This window comes from Balaenoptera borealis (assembly GCF_965194805.1).
Source record: "Balaenoptera borealis genome assembly, chromosome: 6".
Taxonomy (NCBI): Eukaryota; Metazoa; Chordata; class Mammalia; order Artiodactyla; family Balaenopteridae; genus Balaenoptera; species Balaenoptera borealis.
The window spans coordinates 60,285,636-60,311,054 of record NC_138863.1 but is presented as its reverse complement, the minus strand read 5'-3'; the positions used below and the strand labels follow the sequence as shown (position 1 = coordinate 60,311,054).

The 25,419-nt window shown below is 41.3% G+C and overlaps 1 protein-coding gene across 6 annotated transcripts in view; it reads left to right on the top strand.

Moving 5' to 3' along the window:
* The window catches only part of RAPGEF4 (Rap guanine nucleotide exchange factor 4), a 308,486-nt gene that overhangs the window by 134,886 nt on the left and 148,181 nt on the right, over positions 1 to 25,419 (top strand). The window contains exon 1 of one of the 6 annotated variants that reach the window (XM_082395393.1): positions 348 to 366. The exons of the other annotated variants lie outside the window; for them this stretch is intronic. Coding sequence (XP_082251519.1) covers positions 364 to 366 — 3 coding nt within the window. The 5' untranslated portion in view covers positions 348 to 363. Of the gene's footprint in view, positions 1 to 347; positions 367 to 25,419 lie in introns of those variants that run through there. 6 annotated transcript variants of the gene reach the window in all.

Genomic DNA, 25,419 nt, shown 5'->3' with positions numbered 1-25,419 from the left:
ATGCAGTGGTTTAGATAACGATGTCCTTATTATTACCATTGAGTTTAAAGAAAAGAGTTGAAAGTTCAGCCCAAGATCCGGACTATGAATGGCTCCCGGCTCCAGCCAAGCCTCCCTCTTCCAGGCTTCTTTGTTCACCTTGCTGGGCTATGGCACCAACCAGACACAACCCCCTCACCCACCTGGGAGTGACTCTCAGATAAAAGACCTCCCCTCTGCCCTTGCTGCCTGCACCCTGGGAAACACCCAGCCAAGGGCTGATCTGAAGCCTTGTCTTCATTACTGCTTTTCAGCCCTGGAGAGCATTAGCTACGAGGGACCTTCCGCCTTGGGAGAGCAGTGAAGCTTCAAACCGTTGCAGAGATGGTACTGTGTGATTCCAAAAGACATACTAAAAGTCTGCGATATGAATAGATCCTTGTTATGTATTGTTCTCTCGCTCTGAGATGATTCCTAAGAGTAGAGGCAAATAGTCTTGAAGAAACTGTCTGTGACCCCTCCGTGACTCAGCCAGCATTACTAATTTGCTGTGGGAGTTAGGCTTTGAATCTGTTAGAACAAATTACTGAAGTTGGTGCTCTTTGCATTAAAATCTGCACTTCCAGTGAATTAATTATGCACCCACCTCATGTGAAAAACAAAGCGTAAGGTTAGAGAGGTGGGACACAGCTAGAGACAGGGAAGTGACAGTGCGGTGGTTTTACCTCCATCATTTTTGTCTGGGTCCTTTCTGCCCAACCTCTTTGTTTATCGACAAGGTTTCCTCCCCCAATCATTTTCTTTTCCCTGGTCCCACTCACTCACAAAGTGATGATAAACTGGTTGCTGACAGACCCATTCACATCCTCACGTGTTCCCTGACCTCACTGCATTCTAATGTGCACGTGAGGTTGTATCCAGAAGGATTATGTGTGTGCTGACTTGTGGGAAACCTATTTCTAGTCTGTTCATTTCTAGGAAGGACTAAAATTACAGCTGGGGCCCATGGTGACTTTCCAGATTGCAGTGTGACTATTTCTGTGGTTGACATTCAAGTTTGCATCACCTAGATGAGAAGGCTTACACCTTACATTACCCTCTAAAAAAAAAAAAAAAAAAAAGAGATCAAGTATCTTATCAATCAACAAGGAAAGGCCACTAGCTAGAAAAATGGGCAAACAGTATGTACAGGTAATTCACAAAAGAAGAAATATAAATGGACAATAAATATGTAAATGCCACTAGTAGTAAGGAAAACATAAAACAACAATTAGATATGCTTTCTTTACCCATCAGATTGGCAAAAAATGGAAATAAGTGATAAATAGCCAGTGTTAAAGAGGTTGTGGAGAAACAGGTATTCTCTTACTCTGTTGGCAGGAGTGCAAATATGAATTAAAATTTGCAGCTAACTTGGCAGTATCTATAAAAATTTAAAGTAACACCATTTGGGACAATCGTTTCCAGGTGTAGATATTTTCCCTCCAAAATTACTTGGACATGATGGATACTCAGCCATGAAAAAGAATGAAATGTTGCCATTTGCAGCAACATGGATGGACTTGGAGGGCATTATGCTTAGTGAAATAAGTCAGACAGAGAAAAACAGATATTGTATGTTTTCACATATATGTGGAATCTAAAAAATAAAAGACAAATAACAAAACAGAAACAGACCCACAGATACAGAGAACAAACCAGTGGTTACCAGTGAGGCGAGGGGCTGGGGGCAGGAGTGAGATGGGGTAGGGGATTAAGAGGTACAAGCTACTAGGTATAACATAAGATACAAGGATATAATGTACAGCACAGGGAACATAGCCAATATTTTACAGTAACTTTATATAGAGTATAATCTATAAAATCACTATGAATCACTATGTTGTAAACGTGAAACTAAATTGATATTGTAGGTCAACTATACTTCAGTAAAAGAAGGAAAAGAAAACTTAAAAAAAACTTTAAATACTTGCACATGTTCACAAAGATACTTGTCTGAGTCTTCTTTTCAGTATTGTTTGTCATAGCACATCATTGGGAAAGCCCTAAATGTCCATCAGTAGAGGACTGGTTAAATCAATTAAAATATATCCATAACTTGAAATACTGCGGTGCTGTTTCAGAAGCTAAAGGAGATCTGTGTGTAATGATATGGAAGGATCTCCGGGCCATATTGTTAATTCAAAAACAGGGAGCTACAGGACAATACATATTGATGTGATTCCATTTACTTTAAAAATGAACCTAAAGCCATAGATCTGTCTAAATACTTAGATATGTAAGTAAATGCACAGAGTTCTGGAGTAACATATACTAAGCTATCAACAGTGGAGCTGGCAGAGGGGTTGGGGTGAGGAGGTAAAATGGGAGTGTTACTTTTTACTCTGCATACTTCTGTTCATTTGACTTTTTTTACAATGAGAATGTATTATTTGTATAATTTATCAAACAAATATAAAAATAAGAAGGTCGCAACTAAGTTTTCTGGGAAAAGCACACTGAAGTGCTTCCGAAAGAGACGGTTCAGGAAACCAAAGGTGGGTGTAATGGAAGTTTTTCCTTTTTTATTTTGGTAGTTGCTGGTCTATTTATATAATGAAGCAGGAGAGAGGTTTTTTCCATGTACTTTTTGGGAAACATACCTGCATAGCTTGCAGATGAGGCGGGCATTATACACAGCTGGTCAAGGTAGCTACTTACTGGCAGATTGAAGAGAGCGGACGAATCTCATACCCCCTTGCTGACTGGAACCAGAGGCTCCATCATTAAAGATGGGTAACATAAGGGTTACTCATGTCGTACTGTCCACCTCCCTCCCTGTAGCCCCCTGAGCTTTGGTGGACTTAGGGCTCAGGGAAGCTTAGGGAGGCTCAGGGGTCAGGGCTATTATTAGTTTCCTTAGAGCTCACACTCTATAAAAAGCGCTGCTCTAGGCTGCTAACCACCAGCCATAACATTGCATCTTCCTTGGCACCAGGGTTTCCTTCCATAAGTGCACATTGTGCGGTAATTCACTGTTTATATGTCTATCTCCCTCCTCCCCCGTTAGCTTCTTCAGTGCAGGAGTTGTATTTTGTTCATCTCTGTGTCTCCAGCACCCTGTACAGTGTCTGACACACACAGCTGGTGCTCAAGAAATGATTGTGGAATGAATGATGGGAAGTCTGAATTCCAAATGACTGATTTATAAATGAACTTTGGAAAACTGAGGTTTGCCTGTGGTTGGATATACCAGGCCCAGAAGCACAACAGTTAAAAACTGGTACAGTGGAATCTTAGCCAAATGGCCCATTGGCTCCATGTTTTGGCTTTGGAGCGAACAGCCTATGTTCAAATGCTGGCACCTCCGCTAACTAGCTGGTGACTCGGGCAATTTCCTTAACCTCCCCGTGCCTCAGTTTTCTCGTCTGTAAAATCCAGATACCAAAATTATCTACCTTGTGCTCTGGTTGTTAGGATTCAGTGACATCATTAACGCAGAACTTTAACAGCAGGGTCTGGCACACAGACAAATGCATTCATTGTTCATTCATAGCAATTGTTATTGTCCAGAACCTTTAAGACGTGAGTCATTCTGGTTGGTCCAGTTTTCCGAATACCCCTCTAAACACCCAAGTGTTTCTCATTTAACTAATTTTGAAATATATCTTTTAATAATGGATCCTATTTCCTGAAACAGTGTGATGAGCACCTTGATGTCTAACTCGGGAACATTATCCTCAGCAGGCATTATTCTCCTGTGCATAACACAGAAGTACCGCCGAGCTTGTAGAGGTGTACGTGGTTGTCATGCCTCCCAGCTGCTCTGCTTTTTTGAGTTCTGCTGTCTGACCTTCCTAAATGGTCAGCTGTCAGTTCTTACTACTCTCAATGGCCTGCTTTTAGTTCCTTTTCTCACCTTTATCATTTTCTTTTCTAATATGGTGTGCTCTTGGGAATCAGACAACCAAGCATGTTTCAATTGTGTGTGAATAAGAGTGACTTGATGAGGCTTCTTGAGCTCTTTAATGACTAAATTGAGTGATGTTTGCAACTTCCATATTGGTTATCTCCTATTTGGCATCAGTAGTCAGTAGGTTTAAGACAGATGAAGTCCTTACCATCCACGAAAGCATTTTATTCTATATTCTATTCTACAGTTTTAGCTGAAATTTAACATAATGCCCTTGAACTGGGCTAGAGCTTTTAGCACTTCCTCCAAACAGAAGGAAGCAACCTGTGCTCCTTTGTTCAAGTCCTGGATCAGCTACTCAATTTCGTCTTTTCTAACAAGGAGCTCTCAATTGTCAGTAGGGTTTAAATGAGATAGTATATGTTAATATAAGTGAAAGGACTTTGTTATTATAAAGTGCTGACATTTTATTATTAGCATTACTATTACTCCAACACATTTGCAGGTGTTTTTTTAAACTGTACTTCCGTGGATCTGGATTGAGAGAGAATACTATGCATGGCTTATGAGAGAAATTCATCAGTGGCTTTTAAATGAAGTACCTTCATTTAAAATATTTTATAAAACCTCGTGAAGCTGCTGTCTAATGGATGATGGAGAAAGGTGGAGGAATGCGTAATGAAAAATGCCACCCTGTGGTGTTCAGTGAGCTGAGAAGAGGGAGAGAAATCCTTTTTCCTAGTAGATTTTGTTGATAAGATCTTTGGTACATACAGATGGGAAAGCGTTAAAAATACATATGTGGTGTGTTCATGGGTTTTAACAAGGGGCTGTTGATAAATTAAGTAGATCTAGTATTTTTCTTCTAAATGTATATTAAATTTCTCATATTAAATTTATTAAATTGATTTCTGCCCTGGTGTGCACAGTGTGAAATGCTTAGAGAATATTTAGCTAATGTTCTTTTTCCTTGATTTCAAATTTGTTTTAGCTGACACTTTTTTCCCTTCTCTCTCTCTCTCTCTCTCTCTCTTCACTTCTTAACCTCTTTAAACCTCCATGGTATCCACCTGAAATGAATTCCTCTTTGCAGTCCAGTGTCCTCTGGGGCTTGCTAAACCCATGGATGCCTTGAGTTTGGACCCAGTTTTGCCTTCTTTATATAGTTAATGGGCCTCTCTCAGGGCCTCTTTAACTCTACTGTTTAATGGAGTGCAGGAACTTTGGAGAGATGTCTAGGGCTAAAATTCATGTATCTGAAAGACAAGGAGGTTTAATTTCATCCACAAGGAAATTCAAAAATGCACTATGAGAAGTCACCAGAGGAGGAGAAAGTAAAAGGCCACAGGATATGAGGGAAGAATCTAGAATGTCAAGGTCTGTGCTTATATCTTGGTCCTGTGATTTATAATTGTATGAGTCACTTAGCAATGTGCAGGTCCCTTCCTCTCTGAGACGCATTTCTTCATGGGCAAAACTAAGGATATCTGTTCTATCTAGCTGTATTGTGAGGTTGAGTAAAGTTTAAATGAGATGACACGTGAAGGTGCTTTACAGACTGTCAGGTGCTAGCAAATGTTAACATCATCATCACCACCACCTTCACCATCTCCAGCACCATCATCATCATGGTAACTGTTGATAGGAAGGACTATGCTAGATCCAAGAATTCTGAAGCACTGCCTACTTGGAGCATCAGGCTGTTTTCCTGCTTTTAGCTGCCCTGTGTCAAATTGTTGTACTTACTCATGTTATATCATTAAATCTTGAATTGGTTAACTTCTGATTATCCACTGATGTGGAAGGATGGAGTTGGGGCAGGGTAGCAGATGACCAAGCACATGGTGAGCCTAGGACAAGGCCAGTTTTAAAGCAGGGTGTTTAATATGTATAAATAGCATGTTTTATAAAAAAGAATGTATAAAAAAGAAGCTAACCCAACCTTGAAGATATACCTCCTCTCCCAAAAGGCCCAAAACATTCATATCAGAGATGGATGAAGACCCTTAAAGGAAAGCTGAGCTCATTGGTCAAACATATAATAGACGGAAAATAGGGCCAGACATTAAGAAAAAGTCTGCTAGGCAAATACCTGGTGAAACCCAGATGTTTGAACTCTCCTTCAGAAAAGGTGGGGTTGATGGGAAGCTGCTTCCGTTAGCAATGTCTGAATCAGTTTGAGCTTGGTTCTCAGGACCGCGGAAAACCCAGCCTAGATCTAACTTCAGGTAGTGTGAGATGAGATGCAAAATATGATGTGGAAGAAGGTAAGAGTATCGAGCCCTTCCTTTACTTGTATTTAGGTTAGTGAAAAAGAACAAACCGTGTATGAGTCATTTTCAAGTAGAGAAGGGGATGATATATATAGTCCATGAAATAATTGGACTCATGTAGTCGGGACAGCAGCTGTGGTACCAGACCAATTTTTGTCCTCATCGATTAGGCTTCTTCCAGTAACTAAACTGCCGCCACAGCAATTTTGCTACAACAGTGACCTGTGATCACAGTGTTTAAATTCTACTATACCCGTGTAACTCCACCCCAGGACCAGGGAGCCAGCAGTGAGCTGTTAAAATGTATGAGGCCGTTCCTTGCTGGGATGACACCCCGCCAGCAGTGTCTCCAAGTTGGAAGCCATGAAAACGGTCTGAAATATTTTACCTTCAGATACAAGACCTTAATCTCAGGTTGACCTTGGACTGTAATTTGGATAACCAGTACTTTTATTCCCCATTTACAGCAGGGAGGTAGATTGGTTAGAAAACCTATGTTTGCAGTCAGTAGATCATGTTCAGATGTTAGAACCCACGTACCTGTCTTGGGTTCACATTTGCAATGTCAGTGCTCAGTTTGCCCATAAGATACGCTTTTTCCTGAACGAATTTGCTTGAGATCGCCTCCGGCTTTCTCACGCCACCCTTTTGGGCAGTACTTTCTTATTCATGCTTTATCTAGCTGGAGATCCAGAAACTTCCCCCTTCCATGGAAATTCTGTGCTTGTCTTTGAGCGATGCCCATTCTGTTCCTACCGTACAACAGAAGCATCTTTATTTATTTATTTATTTTTGGCCACACCGTGCAGAATATGCGATCTTAGTTCCCCGACCAGGGAGCAAACCCGTGCCTTCTGCAGTGGAAGCGTGGATTCTTGAGCACTGGACCGCCAGGGAAGTCCCTGGAAGCATCTTTAGAAAGTGCGGCGGGGCTGGTGTTCAGCTGGCCCACGCCTGCATGCCTTGCAAGAGTTTCTAAGGTCAAGGTGCATTCTGCCTTTGCTCTTTAGTCGTTAACTATTTTGAACATGGCCCCTGTGATGATAGGGCATTCATTTTGTCTGGTAAAATACATATGAAACACACTTCAGTTTAACATCCTTCAGTCTTTGATAAAAAGGGAGAGATTTATTTAAGAAATGTTGACAGAATTTGAAAATCATTTGTATTTTTCTTGACTTATCTACTCTCTGGTGATATGGAAAAGTTACTTGTAGCAAAGGTAATTGATACCCACTCCATATACCCTGGGCCCATTTCTGAATTCATCTGCAGCTGCAGTGGCCTGTCCCCCTGTGCCCGGACTTCTGCCCACCTCAAGCACCTGTGTCTCTCTGTCTGAGGATTTTCCCCTGTACTGAGGGATCTTTGCAGCCAACGAGCCAGCTCAAAAGTGTCAGGGATTTGATGCTCCCAGGGGCAGCATTCAACAGGTGAGGGGCAAGGGTTGGTGAGAAATACCCCAGCTTCCACATCCCTTCATGGGACTATGTTGAGGTGTGTTTGCCTCACTTCCTCAATGCGTCCCCAACAGGACAGAGCCCCAGTTGCCCATAGCAGTAATTCACTCATCAGTATACCCACTATTGGCTTTTCTCTTTTCTCTGCCTCACTTTTCCCACTCTCTGACATGTGCTTCCTGAGATCACCTTGCAGATACATTCCTGGAAGCCAAGACCTTTCTCAGGGTCTGTTTTTGGTGGAAGCCAAACTAAGATTGAATTTTCCCCTGGTTTGGGCTCCCAGCTGGTCTCCCTACATGGCCTCTTGCCGCTGACACCTCTAAATCTGTTAGAAATGCAAATTGATCAAGCTCTGCCTGAGCTCCAAACCTTTAGTGGTTTCCTCTTGCCTTAGAATAGAATCCAAGATCCCTGAGAGCCTGGCTGCTTCTGCCCTTCAGCTGCATCTGAGATGTACTGTGTGAAGTGTTTTCCAGATGCTTCCACCTGGGGCTTCTCTCCAGTCCTCATTCCCCCTTCGTCCGTGCCTGCCTGCACTGCTGTTGCTGTGTCTGGGTTGTTCTTCCCCACTCCCTTGTTTACCCACTCCTCCTCCCCTGCAGCTTCCAGGAGCCTTCTTGGACCTTTCGGTCTAACGTGTTTCTAGAGAACCCTGTGCTTTTCTTTGTAGAGCTTTGCATATTTGCAACAATGTAACCTATTTTCAAAGATGCCTCTCTTTCTCTAAGATCTGTAAACACAGTTTTATTAGAACACAGCCACACCCATTTGTTTACATATTACCTACGGCTCCTTTTGTGCTACAACGGTGAAGTTAAGTGTTTGCCAAAGAGACCACAAGGCTCATGAAGTCTAAAGTATTCACTATCTAGACCTTTACAAAAAGTTTGCTAACCCCTACAGTAGACTATGAACTCTTTGACAGCAAAGTCTCTCACTCACTTTTGTGACCTGGCACCCAGCACGGTCTCTGACCAAAAACAAAGCCGTAATATAGATTTTTTTTTTTTAACTGGATGACTTGAAACGAAGTTTCTGCAAATGTTACCATTCTGCCTTCCTAATTATTTGCCCTTGTCTTGTGAATTGTGTGCCTGTGCATGTGTGTGGGGGGGGGGGGAGGGCAGTACTATGCATACCAAGTAAAACATTTCCAATGTGAGTATGCAGTACCACTTTCTTAAAGCTCTTTATCAGATAGAAAGCAGATTCCTACTTCCACTGTAAGGTTTCTTAGTTTTATAGACAACGCTTTTACTAAAGAGATAAAGCTGTTACTGTTTTTTTGACCAGGTGTTTCAGACCAAGTGGGACATGATGTACTATGTAAAGTGTTTTCCAGATGCTTACTTGGTTGAAAAGAAGCCCATTTCTATATTTTCTTGGGAAAGCATGCCCTAGCTAGATTTAATTTGAGGATATCAGAGTACAGTGAAGTAAGGAAAGTTAATAGGTTTTCTTTTAATGATACAGGATGTGAAAATGTCCATATGCCATGCTGCTATTATCATTTTTAGCATACAAATGTTGCCATCTTACTCTTTTACTAAAAAAAAAAAAAAATTAATATTTCTCAAGCATCTCTGTAGTGCCCATTGGAACTTTTCCAATCTGGTTTTCAACTTTGTGTTTGTATCTCCTGTCATGCCCTAGGATAGGGGTTGTAAAACTATGTACGGCCTGTGGGCTAAAGCCATACTGCTGCCTGTTTTTGTAAATAAAGTTTTATTGGAACACAGCCACACTCATTGATTCACATATTGTTTATGTCCACTTTTGTGTTACAGTGGTAGAGGAGTAATTGCAAAGGACACTGTATGGCCTGCAGAGCCTAAGATATTTACTCTCTGTCCCGTTACAGGAAAAAAAATTTGCTGGTCTTTGTTCTTGGAAACTCTTATATTAACCATGACCGTCTGCTCTCACCATTTCTTCTGCTAACCAGATTTTTTCATGCCTCTGAGCCTTTGCACATACCATTCCCTCTGCCTAGAAGACCACTCTCCTCTTTCCTGCTTAGAAAACTCACACAAGCTATCAAGGCCCTGCTTGGTTTTTGTCTCCTTTGTAAAGCTTCTGAATTTTCCCAATTTTTTTTTTTTCCTTTTCTGAACTCCCACAGCACTTTGTAGAGATGTGTATTAAAGCATTTATCGTTGCTAGTTGTATCATAATTCCTAGTTTTATGTTTACCTCCTACTAAAATATGAGCTGTAGAGGATGGGCTTCTATATCTTTAGTCAGTGCCTCACCCAGGTGCCTGGCACTAAGTAGATGCTCAAGAAGTGACTGATTAATATTGGAGTGTTGCATGTTATAACCTTTGCACAGGAAAGGTGTGGGGTTAATCAGAGACACATTCAGCAGTTGGAGGAATTATAGAATTTTTATCTGTAAAGTACTTAGGAATTATTTTTGTCCCACTTTTCCCCAGTCATGCCCTTACAAATGGAAAAAAAAAAAAAAAAAGCTGAGGCTCAAAGAGGGGACTTGCCCAAGTTGACTGAACTCTCCCACATCTCAATCCATTGCTTCTTCAACTGTGCAGCACCACCTTACAGAAACCCTCCAAGGGAGGCTGACTAGACACCATGTGTTAACTGGAGAGTTAAATGCTTAGTAAAAGTCATTAATACTTATTACCATGGTGAAGGAAGCGGGGTGTTTGTTGGTGGACTGGCATCCAGCAGCAGGGAGCAGATTAGAAAATTTTACTGTTACCTCCGTCTTTCATTTGCAGACGAATAAGTTGATTCTCTCTTTCAATTTTTCCTTTTGGAAAACAAGGATAATTCTTAGTCCCTGATATTGCCTCTACCTTATCTGTAAAATGTGAATGTTGTTAAAGCTGTTCTGAATCCATAATGGCCTTTGCAATAGCAATTTAGTGATCTGGCTTGTTATGATCAACTTAATATTTTTCCCCTTTTCTACGAAGGATCAAATTAAAAATGGAAAACAGCGTTTTTCAAGAGTTCCCCATATTTATCTGAGTGATGGTGATTTCATGTTACTGGAGCCAGCTAACTGCTGGGTGCCTCACAGTCTCCAGCTGCCCGATGGGGAAAATTTGATCTGGCAAAGAGCCCAGTTGTCCATCTTCCTGGGGCTGGTAACCACTTACAGTGTGATAAGGATGAGTGTTCATAGACTTCCTAGATGCCTCCTCACTGAGGGGAAGGAGAGAAGAGGAAAGGAAAGAGTGAGTGCTGATGAGCAGTTTCTGAGATTGATAGGCAATTTGGACCTAGTTTGAAATACCAGGAAAATCATATGTATCACGTCAAAGGTCTATTTGAATGAGAACTCACAAACTAGAACTTCTCCTTTAATATTTATAAAGTTATGTTTTAAGGGTTGTGGCACTTTTTTTTTTTTTTTCCCTTACTGCTTAGCCGGAAGAGATCCTATGACACTGTCCACTTTCAAGTTAATGGGCTTTTAACGTCTTTGGGGCATATTTTATAGTGAAAGAAGTCCATTTGTACTGGACTTCCACTGTTCGAGCTTTGGCAATAATACTTATGCATAGTAATACTGTCAGTAAAGAGGTCTTGTTTGCTTACAAACAGATTTCAATTGTTGAGAGACCAAATTATGTCCTGCTGCTAGAAACATGGGCAGTATTTGGTCTCTGTTCATCCAGCTACTTTGTAATTAGGATCGCGTCCAAGTAACAAGTGCCTCTTCTCCCATAGAGGTCATTTCAACTTACAATTTCCACTGACAGAACAAGGTTTCACAAGAGGACACGTCTATACACAAGGATGAGCTTTAATCAAATGTATGTATGCATATATTCAGGCTAACCAGTGCATCTCTGATTGTGTCTGCCTTACTTTTTAATGTCAGTCAGCAAGGAAAAATTTTAAAATATGGATAGACATTTTGTAAGATTCAGATCCAAGCCAGTATTTAAACTTCTAGATAGTAAGTGTCTTCTTTTAGCAGATTTTGAGAAGGACAACTTCCTACAGCATGCAAAGCCATTTAAGTTGGACTGTACATCTGGGATTCTATCCACCAGTTTGGGGGAATGCCCCATGGTGCACTGGGTATTTTTCTGTAGCCCTCGGAGAAAAAAGGGATTATGTCTCAGTATTTTACAGCTGTCAAGCTAAAAAGCCACTAGGGTGAACTCCTGAGGACTGAAAGCAAAACTTGAACAAGCTTCCTAGTGGTAAACAGTAAATTGAGAACATGTGAGGAAGGAAGGTCCAATGTGAACTGACAGTCATTTAGAGAGTTTTTATTTTGGCAGCTGGAGTTCTGACGCCAGACTCCTGAATTTATCCGAGGAAGGCTGGTGGTGACATTTGTAGTGGCTCTATTTAAGGAGAGGAAGTTTGATGACTGATAAGAGTCAAGGCTCAGAGTCAGGAATTGGAAGACTGGCGACAGCCATTTCCACACTTGTCCCTGGGGACTAGTGGGAGACCTTTTGTTGCCTTTTCTGCTCTTTTTTAGGAAAGTAGATTTCTAATCAGCCAGTACTACAGATGACTTTTAAGGCGTTTTCCTCACAATGATGTTAGGCTCTATATGAGTGAATGTCATTTTGAAGAGTGATCGTCGGTTATTTTTTGAGGTATTATTTTCCCACTTCTGCAAATAAGGAAGCCAGGGAAGGGGGTTTAGGATCTCATCCATTTAGAACTTCGTCCATTAAGACCTCTTGCTTTCAGCACTAATCAACCAGGGTACTGATTCACTCCTCCATCTCGCCATCTGTCCACTGAATGCATGTGACAAGGCACAAGGAGGCCTGAAATTCCTCATGTCTTTAAACCAAGAGAAACAGTTTAATGTGGATCAGTAAGAAGGGAGGGAGTGCTTTGAGAATGTTCCTGCAAATACATCCGTGCTATGCTTTAGCCTGCAAAGGAAAAATCTTGTCTCACAATTCCTATTATCTTACTCAGGACTAGATACATAATTTGTGGGGATCCCGTGCAAAATGAGAACATGGGGCCTTTGTTTAAAAATTATTAAGTATTTCGGGATGGCAGCAGCAGAACATTAAACCAAGGGCAGAGCCTTGCTTAACACGGGGCCCCATGTGACCGCATGGGTAGCACATCCAAGAAACTAGCCCTTATTTTATGTCCTTCCTTCCCTTCTTTACTTAAGGTCTTACCTGACCTTAACAAATACTGCCCTGTGACATCTGACAGATATTAAATTTCAGGCATGTGTCCCTGGTCTTTTCTGATTTCTCTCTGTCTCGATATATGTCTCCTTTTTTTCCCCTATTCCTTCTCTTCCTCTTTTTTTCTATTTATTTATTTTTGTAAAATAGACTATTTTTTAGAACAAATTTTAGTAGCTTTACAGCAAAATTGAGCAAAAGGTACAGAGATTTCCTGTATATCCCCCCCACCCGGCCCTCCCTACGGGCACGGCCTCCCCATTATCAGCATCCCACACCAGAGCGGTACATTTGTTTCAATTGATGAACCTTCACTGACACATCATAATCACTCCAAGTCCATGGCTTACATTATGGTTTCCTCTTGGTGTTGTCCATTCCATGAACTTGGACAAACGTATCAACATGTATCCACCATTATGATACATACAGTGTGTTTTCACTGCCCTGAACGTTCTCTGTGCTGCTGCTTCTTAAAAGACATTTTCTTTAGAAGCCAGCTCTGATTTCTGCTTTTATGTCCCTTTTCCTCATCTCACTGCCATGGCATCTGTTTATCTCAAAATTCTGGGCCAGTATTAAGCTAAGAGGCTCATGTTGGAAAAGTGAGACTGATTGCAAGGAACAAAGGGCCAAATTCATTGACAGTTGTTCCGCGTGGTGGGAGCAGAAGCAGATGGGCTGCATCAATGGAGGGTGCACGTGCACCCGGGAGGGATGGGCGGGTGCCTGACGTCATCCTTACCAAATAAAGAAACAGTGTGTTCAGAGATTCAGGTAAAACATAACAAAGGCACCGCAGTTGGTCTGTCCTTTTTCCAATTGGCTTCGAAAATTATGGTGACGGGGAATACAAAGAGCTTTATCAGATAAACTTGCAGAAAGCTATAGTAGTATAAGTTTACTCACATTTGTAGTGGGTTCTCCCAGCATGTAAGGTAGATGGGAATTCTTTCTAATCAATTATCAGAGCCCAAGAGAGGGGAGGGGAAGCTATCTTTAAATGATTGAACTTAGATCAGCAAGTCCCTCCTCCTTTCTTCTTTGCTTCTCCCTTCACTCATTTTTATAAAATGGTCATCGAGACCAATTTGTATGGTGAAAAGAAGTCACAGTGAGTGAGAAAGATGTAGGGCAATTCTCAGCCCTTTGTTTGCCCTGTGAACGGGATAGAAGGAAAGGTAGAGGGTTGGAGTCAGGGCTGGTTGGGGGTGGGGGAAGATTATAAATCTTGGATATTACTGAGCATCAGCTGGCAGAGTCATCTGGTTTCCTGGGAACTCTGTCCCCAAGGCCCAGCTAGGACATCTTCATAGCCCCATTAAAGCATTTTCTTTTCATCGATTAATGGATTGTGTCTTGGAATCAGGTTTTTAATTTAGCTGCATAATCCAGGAATACATGATAGAAGACTTTATCAATATTTACTTATGCTGCCCTTTTCTCAGCTATAGTTAACTGTATGCTCTGGCCTACCTTCCATGTCAGCTGCAGCTGTGATGGACAGTTCCTGTGCACATCACTGCCCCACCTCAGCTATTCCCAGCCTCTCTGCTTCTTCCTAAACCACAAGAGCTTGCACAACCTAAACTCTGGATAGTTAGGAAGTTTGGGGGGAGTTAATGCCTCTGGGGGCACTCCTCAATTAATGCGGATGGGAGTCTGCAAATCAATTCCCCAGACTCCTGTGCTTTGGAGGCAGAATTCTGCGATGCATTCTACCTGGGTCCCCGGTGGGCTAACCAGCTCAGTTACACAGGCTTTATTGTCTTTTCCTCCTTCCTTGTCTGTTTTCCTGTCCTTCCCTCTTGCTTCCTGGGATCACCTCCCAAATGAGCTGCATCCAAGTCCTAGTTTCAGGCTCTGCTTTCAGAGGAATACAAATGAAGAGATGCATAGAATGAATGACTCGGATGTGGTGTTGGCCAGGCCAGCATGCATATATGGCAGCCTTCCATATGGCTTGGTTCAGCTGTGGCATTCTTTGGAGTACAGTTCTTCAAACTTTGAACTGATAACTAAAAGAGAAAATTGGAAATTTAAAAATATTCTCATGCTGCACATTTTCCCATGTATTGATGGCATCTTATTATATATTCATCTATGCAATCAACTTTACTGAGGTCCCAGCTTTTGGCAGGCACCATGCTACAGGGTGGTGTCAGAAAGAGAAATAAGGCATGGGTCCTGCCTAATGGGAATGTACGGTCTATCAGAGAGAGATGATGCTAGAAATCTGCCCAGAGTATAGTAGGACTCAATGGCAACGGTCCGTTGTACATCTGTGATTAGAAGCTGTGAAGGATGAATGGGTAAGACCCAGTGGGGCAGACCAAGCAAGGGCATGGCCAGGCAGGAGGAAGCCTGAGCAAAGGCACCGACAGCTCAGTCCTGGGGGAGAACCACACGCAGTTGGGGCACAGTATCAGAAGATGAAAGCACCTGCCTGATGTCCCCTATTAAAGACAGTGGAAGCTGGTGGGGGACTAAGAAAGCGTTCCTGAAACCTTTTAACAGTAGCACCTGCATTCCTGCAGCCCTCTGCACCATACAAAGCAGAGCCACAGGTTGCTGCCCCAAACCGTGGGGAGGTGAGCACAAGGCCTTTGACTCAAGATTCTAGGATCTTGTTTTTCTTTTTAATGTTATGACAACTTTATTTCTATTTTTAAAAAATGAGTTTCTTGATTTAGTTAGGGTCTCAGGGGCCTATTAGCCACTGTCCTATTCAATATGATGCATTTGTTCAGGGCAGATCTTAACGTTCTTGTCTTCTTCAGAAGAAAGGGTTCCAGGAATGCCTCAAAGACTTGAAGAAACGTGACTCTAAAATACCTTTACTGAAAGGCCAGGTTCCCAGCCACTACCAGTATGCTTTTCACTTCCAAATGCACCTCCAATCTTAGCCCCACTCGTTGGAATGTTGCTGTTCACAATGTTACAGTCTGATCCTTGAGGTACAAGGCAGCAGAGAATTCTGCTCAAATGCTTGGTAAGGATGCTACTTATCTGTGCGTCCAAAGGACACATCGTGGGCAAGATTTGTCACAATTGTCAGTTGCACATAACTTCTAGGGTGATCCATAGCCTTGTCCCCATAAACCACTGTGCTACCTTCTTTCTTCTTCTTCCACTGTTCCAAGGAACATGCTTACTGCCCGTTTGGTGTGGGGTGGTCTATGGAGAACATTAGAGTCTGATGAATTCCATATACAGATCTGTGCATAGGCCTTTTCAAGTTCATTCACAACTTCATCATGGATGCTTTCGTGTAAAAACAGGCACTTAACAGTAGTACACCTCTGACCAGAGGTTTTAGGCTCTTTGCACTACACAGTATTGCTTTCCTGTAATGACTTCCAGAGTCTTTATTTAATTGAGATATAATTGACAGATAACAATATATTGGTTTCAGGATTACAGCAGAATGACTCAATACAGTATATGTATATATTGCGAAATGTTCACCACAATAATTCTAGTTAACATCCATCACCATACACAGTTACAAAATTTTTTTTCTTGTGATGAGAACTTTTAAGATCCACTTACTCTCTCAGCCCCTTTCAGATACACAACACAGTATTATTAACTCTAGTCACCATGCTACTCATTACATCCCTATATGTACATTATATAACTGGAAGTTTGTACCTTTTGACCACCTTTACCCATTTTGTCCCCCCTTTCCCCACCCCTCCCCCCCAGCAACCATCACTCTGTTCTCTGTATCTATCAGTTTGGTTTTTTTAAGATTCCACATATAAGTGAGGTCATATAGTATTTGTCTTTCTCTCTTTGACTTATCTCACTTAGCAGAATGCCCTCAAGGTCCATTCATGTTGTCACAAATGGCAGGATTTCCTTCTTTTTTATGGCTGAATAATATTTTAGTGTGTGCGCACGCACACACACACACACACACCCCACATTTTCTTTATCCATTCATCCATTGATGGGCACTTATTGTTTCCATGTCTTGGCTATTGTAAATAATACTGCAATGAACATCGGGGGTGCAGATATCTTTTTGAGTTAGTGTTTTCATCTCTTTTGGATAAATACAAAGAAGTGGAATTGCTGGATCATACCATAAATCTACTTTTAATTTTTTTGAGGAACCTCTATGCTGTTTTCCATAGTGACTGCACCAATTTACATTCCCACCAAGAGTGCACAGGGGTTCCCATTTTTTCCACATCCTCGGTGATGTTGAGCACCTTTTCATGTATCTGTTGGCACCTAAATGTCTTCTTTGGGAAAACGTCCAAATCCTCTGCCCATGTTTTATCGGTTTTTTGGTTTCTTGCTATTGAGTTGTATGAGTTCTTTATATATTTTGGATATTAACCCCCTATCAGATACAGGACTTGCGAATATTTTCTCCCAGTCGGTAGGTTGCCTTTTTATTTTGTTGATGGTTTCCTTTCCTGTGCAGAAGCTTTTTAGTTTGATGTAGTCCCACTTGTTGAGTTTTGCTTTGGTTGCCTTTGCTTTGGGTATTAAATCCAAAAATTATCACCATGACTGATGTCAAGGAGCTAACTGCCTATATTTTCTTCTAGGAGTTTTATGGTTTCATGTCTTACATTCAAGTCTTTAATCCGTTTTGAGTTAATTTTTGTGTATGGTATAAGATAGTGATACAGTTTCATTCTTTTGCATGAGGCTGTCCAATTTTCCCAACACCATTTTTCTGAAAAGACTGTCCTTCCTCCATTGTATATTCTTGGCTCCTGTGTCGTCAATTAATTGACCATATATGTGTGCATTTATTTCTGGGTTCTCTATTTTGTTCCATTGATCTTTGTATCTGTTTTTATGCCAACACCATACTGTTTAAATTACCATAGCTTTGTAATATGGTTTGAAATCAGGAAGCATGATACCTCCAGGTTTTTTTTTTTTTTTTAGGAGAACAACAAATATTTTATTATTTTATATATGATATATGAATCAACATAATTTCACAATTGTCTAATGATCAAATTTATCATGCTGTGTTTATTTTTAAGTGGTTTAAAATAGTGTTCATATTTCTTTGGGGTCAGAAATATATCTCTCCTTTCTTTGGGCCCCCATTAGATTCCCTCCTAGCAATGGCTTCTTTTTTTTTTTTTTTTTAACATCTTTATTGGAGTATAATTGCTTTACATTATTGTGTTAGTTTCTGCTGTATAACAAAGTGAATCAGCTATACGTATACATATATCCCCATATACCCTCCTTCCTGCATCTCCCTCCCACCCTCCCATACCTCTAGCTTTGTTCTTTCTCAAGATTGCTTTGGCTATTTGGGGTCTTTTGTGGTTTCAGACACATTTTAGGTTTGTTTGTTCTATTTCTGTGAAAAATGCCATTGGAATTTTGTTAGGGATTGCATTGAATCTGTATATTGTTTAGGGTAGTATGGACATTTTAACAGTATTGATTCTTCCAATCCATGAGCGTGGAATATCTTTCCATTTATTTGTGTCTTCTTCAATTTCTTTCATTAACATCTAGTAGTTTTCAACATACAGATCTTTCACCTCTTTGGTTAAATTTATTCCTAGGTATTTTAATTGCAATTGTAAATGCAATTGTTTTCTTAATTTGTCTTTCCAATAGTTCATTATTAGTGTATAGAAATGCCACACATTTCTGTATCTTGATTTTGTATCCTGCAACTTTACTGAATTTGTTTATTCTAACAGTTTTTTGATGCAGTTTTTAGGGTTTTATATATATAATATGTCTTATGCAAAGAGTGACAGTTTTACTTCTTTTATGGTATAAATGCTTTTTATTTCTTTTTCTTGCATAATTGCTCTGGCTAGGACTTCCAGTACTACGTTAAATAAAAATGACGAGAGTGGGCATCCTGATCTTAGAGGAAAAGATTTCAGCTTTTTATGTTGAGTATGATGTTAGCTGTGGGCTTGTTGTGTGTATGGCCTTTATTATGTTGAGGTGTGTTCCCTTTGTACCAACTTTGTTGAGAGCTTTTATCATAAAAGGACGTTGAGTTTTGTCAGATGCTCTTTCTGCATCTATTGAGATGATCAGATGATTTTTACCCTTCATTTTGTTAATGTGTTGTATTATATCGATTAATTTGCTGGTATTGGATCCAAATTTTAAACTACCTTTTACTGCAAGGCTTACAGTAGAAAATCAGGGCTAAGCTTTATAAAAGTTATCATTCTAGTTCTTACATTTTTCTTCCTGGCCTTCCTTTGCTTCCTTTGCTTCCTTTCCTCCCTTCCCTCCTTCCCTTCCTTTTAGGGAAAAGGATTTAGTGGAAGAGAGTAGAAGAGTCATTTTTTAAAAAACCGAAGATTTATTTTGGAAGTGCATATAAGTGACTATCTGAAGAAGTAGGAAAAAAATGATACATTCATTTCAATCTGAATAGGAATTTAGCCATGAGCTTTGAGATTGACTGCAAAAATAAAAATTTAGGACTTCCCTGGTGGCACAGTGGTTAAGAATCCACCTGCCAATGCAGGGGACACAGGTTCGAACCCTGGTTTGGGAAGATCCCACATACCACGGAGCAGCTAAGCCCACGTGCCACAACTACTGAGCCTGTGCTCTAAAGCCCATGAGCCACAGCTACTGAGCCCTCGTGCCACAACTACTGAAGCCCGCGTGCCTAGAGCCCGTGCTCTGCAACAAGAGAAGCCACCGCAATGAGAAGCCCGCGCACTGGAACGAAGAGTAGCCCCTGTTCGCCACAACTAGAGAAAGCCTGCACGCAGCAACGCAAACCCAACACAGCCAAAAATAAATTAAAATAAATTAATTTTAAAACAATTTAATGAGAAGAGAAAACTCAACTGTGACTTTGGGAGAGGTGGGTGCTGAAATCTTTGCTCTGAGGGGGCATTTCAGAGAAGCCCAAAATAACGGCATGGATGTCTTGCCATCTGTTTTCTTATTCCAGTGTGTGCCAACCTTTTGGAAAATGCTCGTACTTACTTAGGCATGTGCACAGTCTATTTTGGCCTTTGAAGTGGGCAATGAACATTGCATAATAATTATCGCAAAATTGGACTTGAACTGTCTTGACTTTCTATGTGTTCATTGGCTGATTGATGCCTTGTACTCTGAATATCTTCAAAGTATACCAAACAGAAGAACAGTTTTTGAATTTTCTTTAGAGTGCTCCCTATGGCTTCTGGTATGTGAGGGAAGGTGGTGGAGAGGGGAGCGATTTGTTGTTACTTTCTGGGTCTGTTTTAAATGCCCCCTTGGCAGCATCCCTGCAACCATTTTGCTTTAATGTTTTCAGTTCTTCTTTGTTTTTAATCTTTTTTGAGACAACAGCTGGGTTCTGCTTTTAGTACTTAACTCTTGATTCCCTGTCCTGTTGTGAGCCATTCTGATTTTTTTTTTTTTAAGGGATGTGGGATCCTACTTTTCCATAGTATTTAATTAAAAGTTTGGCTCTTTGGAACTTGTCATTGGCAACTGCTAAAAAACAGAGCCAGTGAATATTTTTAAGCCATCTGAGACCCTTTTTTCCACTTCTGCACCCTCCCCTATCCAAGGGTTGAGTGCTTTCTACCAACTCCCTGCTTTTGGTGAAAGTTCACAATGCATGCTTTACCTGAGATAAACTGTATGTGTTGATTTGTAACTTACATGAACTTGCCAAAAGAGGCGTATTTCCTGAGTTATTGTTCATAATTTTCTGAGATTTTAGTTATTACTAAAATGGTTTAATTTTCTATATAGCAAACTTACTTCTGCCTCTGTTCTCTGAGACTGCCAATTCTGAATTTCATGCTGACATAATTTGTCCCCAAAATACATATGCTCAGGTTACCAAGGGCATTCAGAGATGAATATCTCATTTTGCATATGGGAGGGAGAGAGTTAGGAAGGGTAGGGATAAAAATAACGCTTTCTCCAAAAAACAAAAGACAAAAAAAACAAAAAAGCAGAATTTGCCCCAAAGGCATTTAGAATGATTGGCTTGTCCAGATCATGAATTTATAGAATGAGCTGTATATTTATGACAATTTAAAAAAATTAACCCACCGTTGATCAGATTTCTCATGCTCCCCAGTGCCATGATATCCTCTTCTATTAGGGCCTTATCTAGAAAAATTACTGTGAAATGGAGCCCTTTCTGGGAAATAACCCAGCAGTGAGGAAGAGATACCATTAAGACATTTTCTGAAAAGCCAAGTTTTAAACATTTTTTTAAAATCCTCCATTTTATGCCAGATTATATGAACCTCACACAGAATTTAACGTACAGTAAGAAAACAGCCTATTGAAGCTGTCAAGATTTATTAACCTTCCGTTTGAGGTCTTTGATTTGAAATGTCCTTATTGAGATAGGACAGACCAAAATCACCCAGTGAATGAAGCATCTCAGGATTCACGAGAAAAGTTCTCCTAATCAGTTTTTTACTTTCTTTTTGAGATAACATAATTTTCAGGATAAATCATTATGACACACTGAATTATAATCTACAAATTAGAATATAATTGTGCAATTTGGGTATAATTCTCTTGCTCACATTTTATATTAGGCTTATTTCTTTGCAGACGTACAGTACTGTGAGTTTTTCATAAACAGCTATTTAAAGCCATTCACATGATCAAAATAATATTTATAGATATTCAGAAAATGATTAATCTTAAGATTGTGGCAAAGCAGAAAATCTCACTGTGTGGGTTTGCCACCTCCCCCAACAAAAATGCAAGTTTTGGTTAAGTTCCCTGAATGAGTGTAGTGAAAATTCATTTCTTTTGGAACGATCATACAATTGAAAGACTAATTTAAATTAGGAGGGCACACTGGGCTTGGCAGAGGGCATTGTGTGAAAGCAAAGCATAATTTTCCTCCAAACAAAGACAAGCTTGTTGGAGAGCATGCTTTATTGCCTGGAAATTCTATATATATGCAAAGTTGCTCATCAATTCACTGTTGGGTTTTATGTGCTTGGTTTCTCCTTTTGTTTGGAAAAATCAAATGCTGAAAAAAGTAGGCATAGCTCTGCATGCTATAGGCACCAAGAAACCTACACATGCCAGTTCTCTTGTTGTGCAGCATTCCTGTGTGAGGAGCTGCCTGCAGGAGGAATGGACAGACTGGGGCTTCAGGCAGGTAAAATCAGGGTATATACTTCAGCAGAGCCCACCCAGGATTTCTGGAAAATGACATCTTTTTCTGATCCCTCCCTCTGACAGCCAGGTGGATATGGTGGGTAAGGTAGGTTCACATCCTGCAGACCGTTCAGTGTTTTCTCTTTTTTTCAAGCAGCTTTATTGTGACACAGTGCACAGGCTGTGCAATTTGCCCACTTACAGTATACAATTCAATAGCTTTTAGTATGTTGTACAACCACTTCCACGATCAATTTTAGAACATTTTTATCACCCCAAAAAGGCAAACTAGACCCCAGTTAGTGTTCTCTGCAGACCCAGCTTTGGGTAAATTAATGAAAGGAAGGTGGACATTCTCTAGGATGCTTTTAAACGGAAGTTCGCATCTTTGGAATTGCCTTCTCCAATCTGTGTCTTAGTTTCATGGCATAACAACCATATTCAATACTCATACCTAGCATCTGCATGGTACTTTACAGTGTGCAGAGCACTTTCTGTCAAACTGCAGCTGAGAGGCATAAATGGCAGCATGACGAGCTTGGGGCTGGGAGGTTCCCAGGTGACCGGCCTGGAGGAGAGGAACCGTGTTATTTGGGAGCATCAGAGGGGTAGGCCTGCAGGCTGGAACCCGGGCATTTGAGCAACCTGGGCCCAGCTGTGTGAGGTCTGGTCAAGGGTGGGGACAGCAGGAGAGCCAGAGGCCAGAAGTGGATCCAAGCTGAGAAGAGGGATGTAGGTACCAGAGGATTTCCATATAGGAGGTCGGAGGCTTGTGCGGGGTCAAACATCAAGATGGAAGGTTGTCAGAACAGGAGACAAAGATCTGAAAGGGAGGTGGAGGTCATGGCAGACAAGCAGATGGGGAAGAGGGCCACCCTTGAGGGAGGAGGAGCTGGAGTGGAAAGCACAGGAAAGCCGGGGAGAAGTCCAGCATGGCTGCCAAATCCTGCACCCCCTGAATGCATCCGCCAGCCACACAGCATACCCCCTCACACTCAGCATCGCCCAACCGCCTCCTCTTTGCTCTGAGTAACTCTGATCCGTGCTGCGTTCTTTCCACCGTCCCCCCCCCCCAACTCCATACCTTTCCTCAGGCCCCCCGCGCTCTCTAGACCCATTTGGACAGGCCCCTCTGGTCAGCATTTTTGTTCAGACTCATATCCTGCCTTTTGGCCAGCTCCCTTACACCCATACGTGAGATGAAGAGGCACTTGGGCAGATGTCCCAGCTCTTTGGGATATAGACAGGCTGGACCTCTAATTGGAGGACGAACCAGAATGTCATCGTTTGGGGGGGGTGGGTTGAGGGTGGGCAGAGAAGGTTCAGATAAGATTCCCACAGGTCCTGGGGTCCAGATTCAGAGTCCCTCACTTGGCTGCCACATCTCTCCTTAAAGGTGTCATTTTCAGCTTGACATTTTCACTGGAGGAAGAAGCATCCTTTTTGTCCACATTAGCTGTGTGCTGTGTGGAAAAGTGGTTGGCAATATCTCCTCTCCCAGTGAGGCTTATAAGGAATTTTTAATGAGGTACTCCTCCACTCCCTAAAGTTTTCTTTCCAGATTGTTCTAACTCTCTGATGCAATGTGCTTTAATTTTCCCCCCAAATTTAAATGTACCTCAATGTATTTGATGGATGTTATTAAAAAACCATGTCCATGTTTATTGGGGCAAAATGCAATGATATTTTCAAAACATCAGGAATTTTATTTAAACCTACAATAAAATCAAGAATACCTATATATTACAAATATTGGGAAACACAAATTCATGTCTTATACTTTGGGTTTCCATAAGCATGGCACACTCATATCATATTGTTTAGATTTTGTGTTGACTGGTGGAAAGGTTGTTTCTTTCCTTCTAGCACTAGAGAGAGAATTTATAGGAAAGCCCGATGTAGCTATTTTCTGAGAATTGACATTTGAAGTTGAGTTTCTAGATTGCAGCAGAAATCAGTCTGTTTTTGTGTGTGATCAGAGGTTACTCTGTGTAGGACCGTTAAACTCTTCAGCTCTGCTTACAGTGGAGATGAGACATCTGGTGTCCTCGGGCCTCAAGACAGCCCAGCGTGGAGAATGCAAGGAGGCCAGAAGGCAATTCCCAGAAAACCTGGTTACAAAAAGGCTGGAAGGCTGACCCCTGAGGGCAGTGGCCAACAATCAAAATGACAGTGCTTGGAGAGCCTAGAAAAGTCCGCGGTGATCCAGGATGGCACTGAGACCAGGAGGGTCCTCTGGTCTGATGGGTGGGGCCTGGATAAAAGGGTTGCCAGCAGAGAAAGAACAAACAAAAACCGGACCAGGTGACTGCATTGCAGTTTTGGGTCATGTGTCAAGGTTGGGCAGTATTTCAGGCTAGAACTAGAGGTACAAGGGACAAGAAACATCCTCTAGGGAAGGAGGCAGGCAAGGGCAAGCAGGCTGTGGGCTGCATTGAGGGCCGGACTCGAGTCTCAGCAAAGGAGTGGACACATAAGGAGTCAAGGTCAAAGCCCAGCCATGGGGCCAAGCACATGAGGTGGGATTTGGGGAAGGCTGTCTCTCTGTAGCCCTTTCCACCCCTGCACACCTCCTCCCCACATGCCAGATACCTAGACACGTGGCACCCAGGGACCACTGTCCCTGCTGGTGCGGACAGAGCTTCCACTTCAATAAGGACTTGCTGGAGAGTCAGAGGCAGCTGGACCTACAAAATGGGGGCAGAGCCTGTAACTGAGCCGAGTTGGGGAAGGCAGATGTTGACAGAATAAATGCACTAAGAGTAATCATTTAAAGTCTCAACTCTGACTCCTTGTCATTTCTTGGAAACTTTTAATTTTTATATAATTTTAAATATACTCAGAAAAAATGCAAGAATAGCATAAAGAACTCCCCTAAGCTTTTTACTCCAATTCTGCCAATTATTTACATTTTGCCTCGTTTTCTTTGTCATTCTTTTTCATTTGTTTCTGAATCATTTGTAATTTGAGACATTGTATTCCTCTATTCCTAAGTATTAAATATTTCAGGGTATGTTTCCATAGAACAAGGACATTTTCTTAAATCACCACAACACAGTTATCAAAATCAGGAAATAATACTCAGCCACCGTCCATAATGTTTTGTTTTGTTTTGTTTTGTTTTTAACATCTTTATTGAAGTATAATTGCTTTACAATGGTGTGTTAGTTTCTGCTTTATAACAAAGTGAATCAGCTATACATATACATATATCCCCATATCTCTTCCCTCTTGCCTCTCCCTCCCTCCCACCCTCCCTATCCCACCCCTCTAGGTGGTCACAAAGCACCGAGCTGATCTCCCTGTGCTATGTGGCTGCTTCCCACTAGCTATCTGTTTTACATTTGGTAGTGTATATATGTCCATGCCACTGTCTCACTTTGTCCCAGCTTACCCATCCCCCTCCCCGTGTCCTCAAGTCCATTCTCTAGTAGGTCTACGTCTTTATTCCCATCCTGCCCCTAGGTTCTTCGTGACCTTTTTTTTTTTTTTTAGATTCCATATATATGTGTTAGCATACGGTATTTGTTTTTCTCTTTCTGACTTACTTCACTCTGT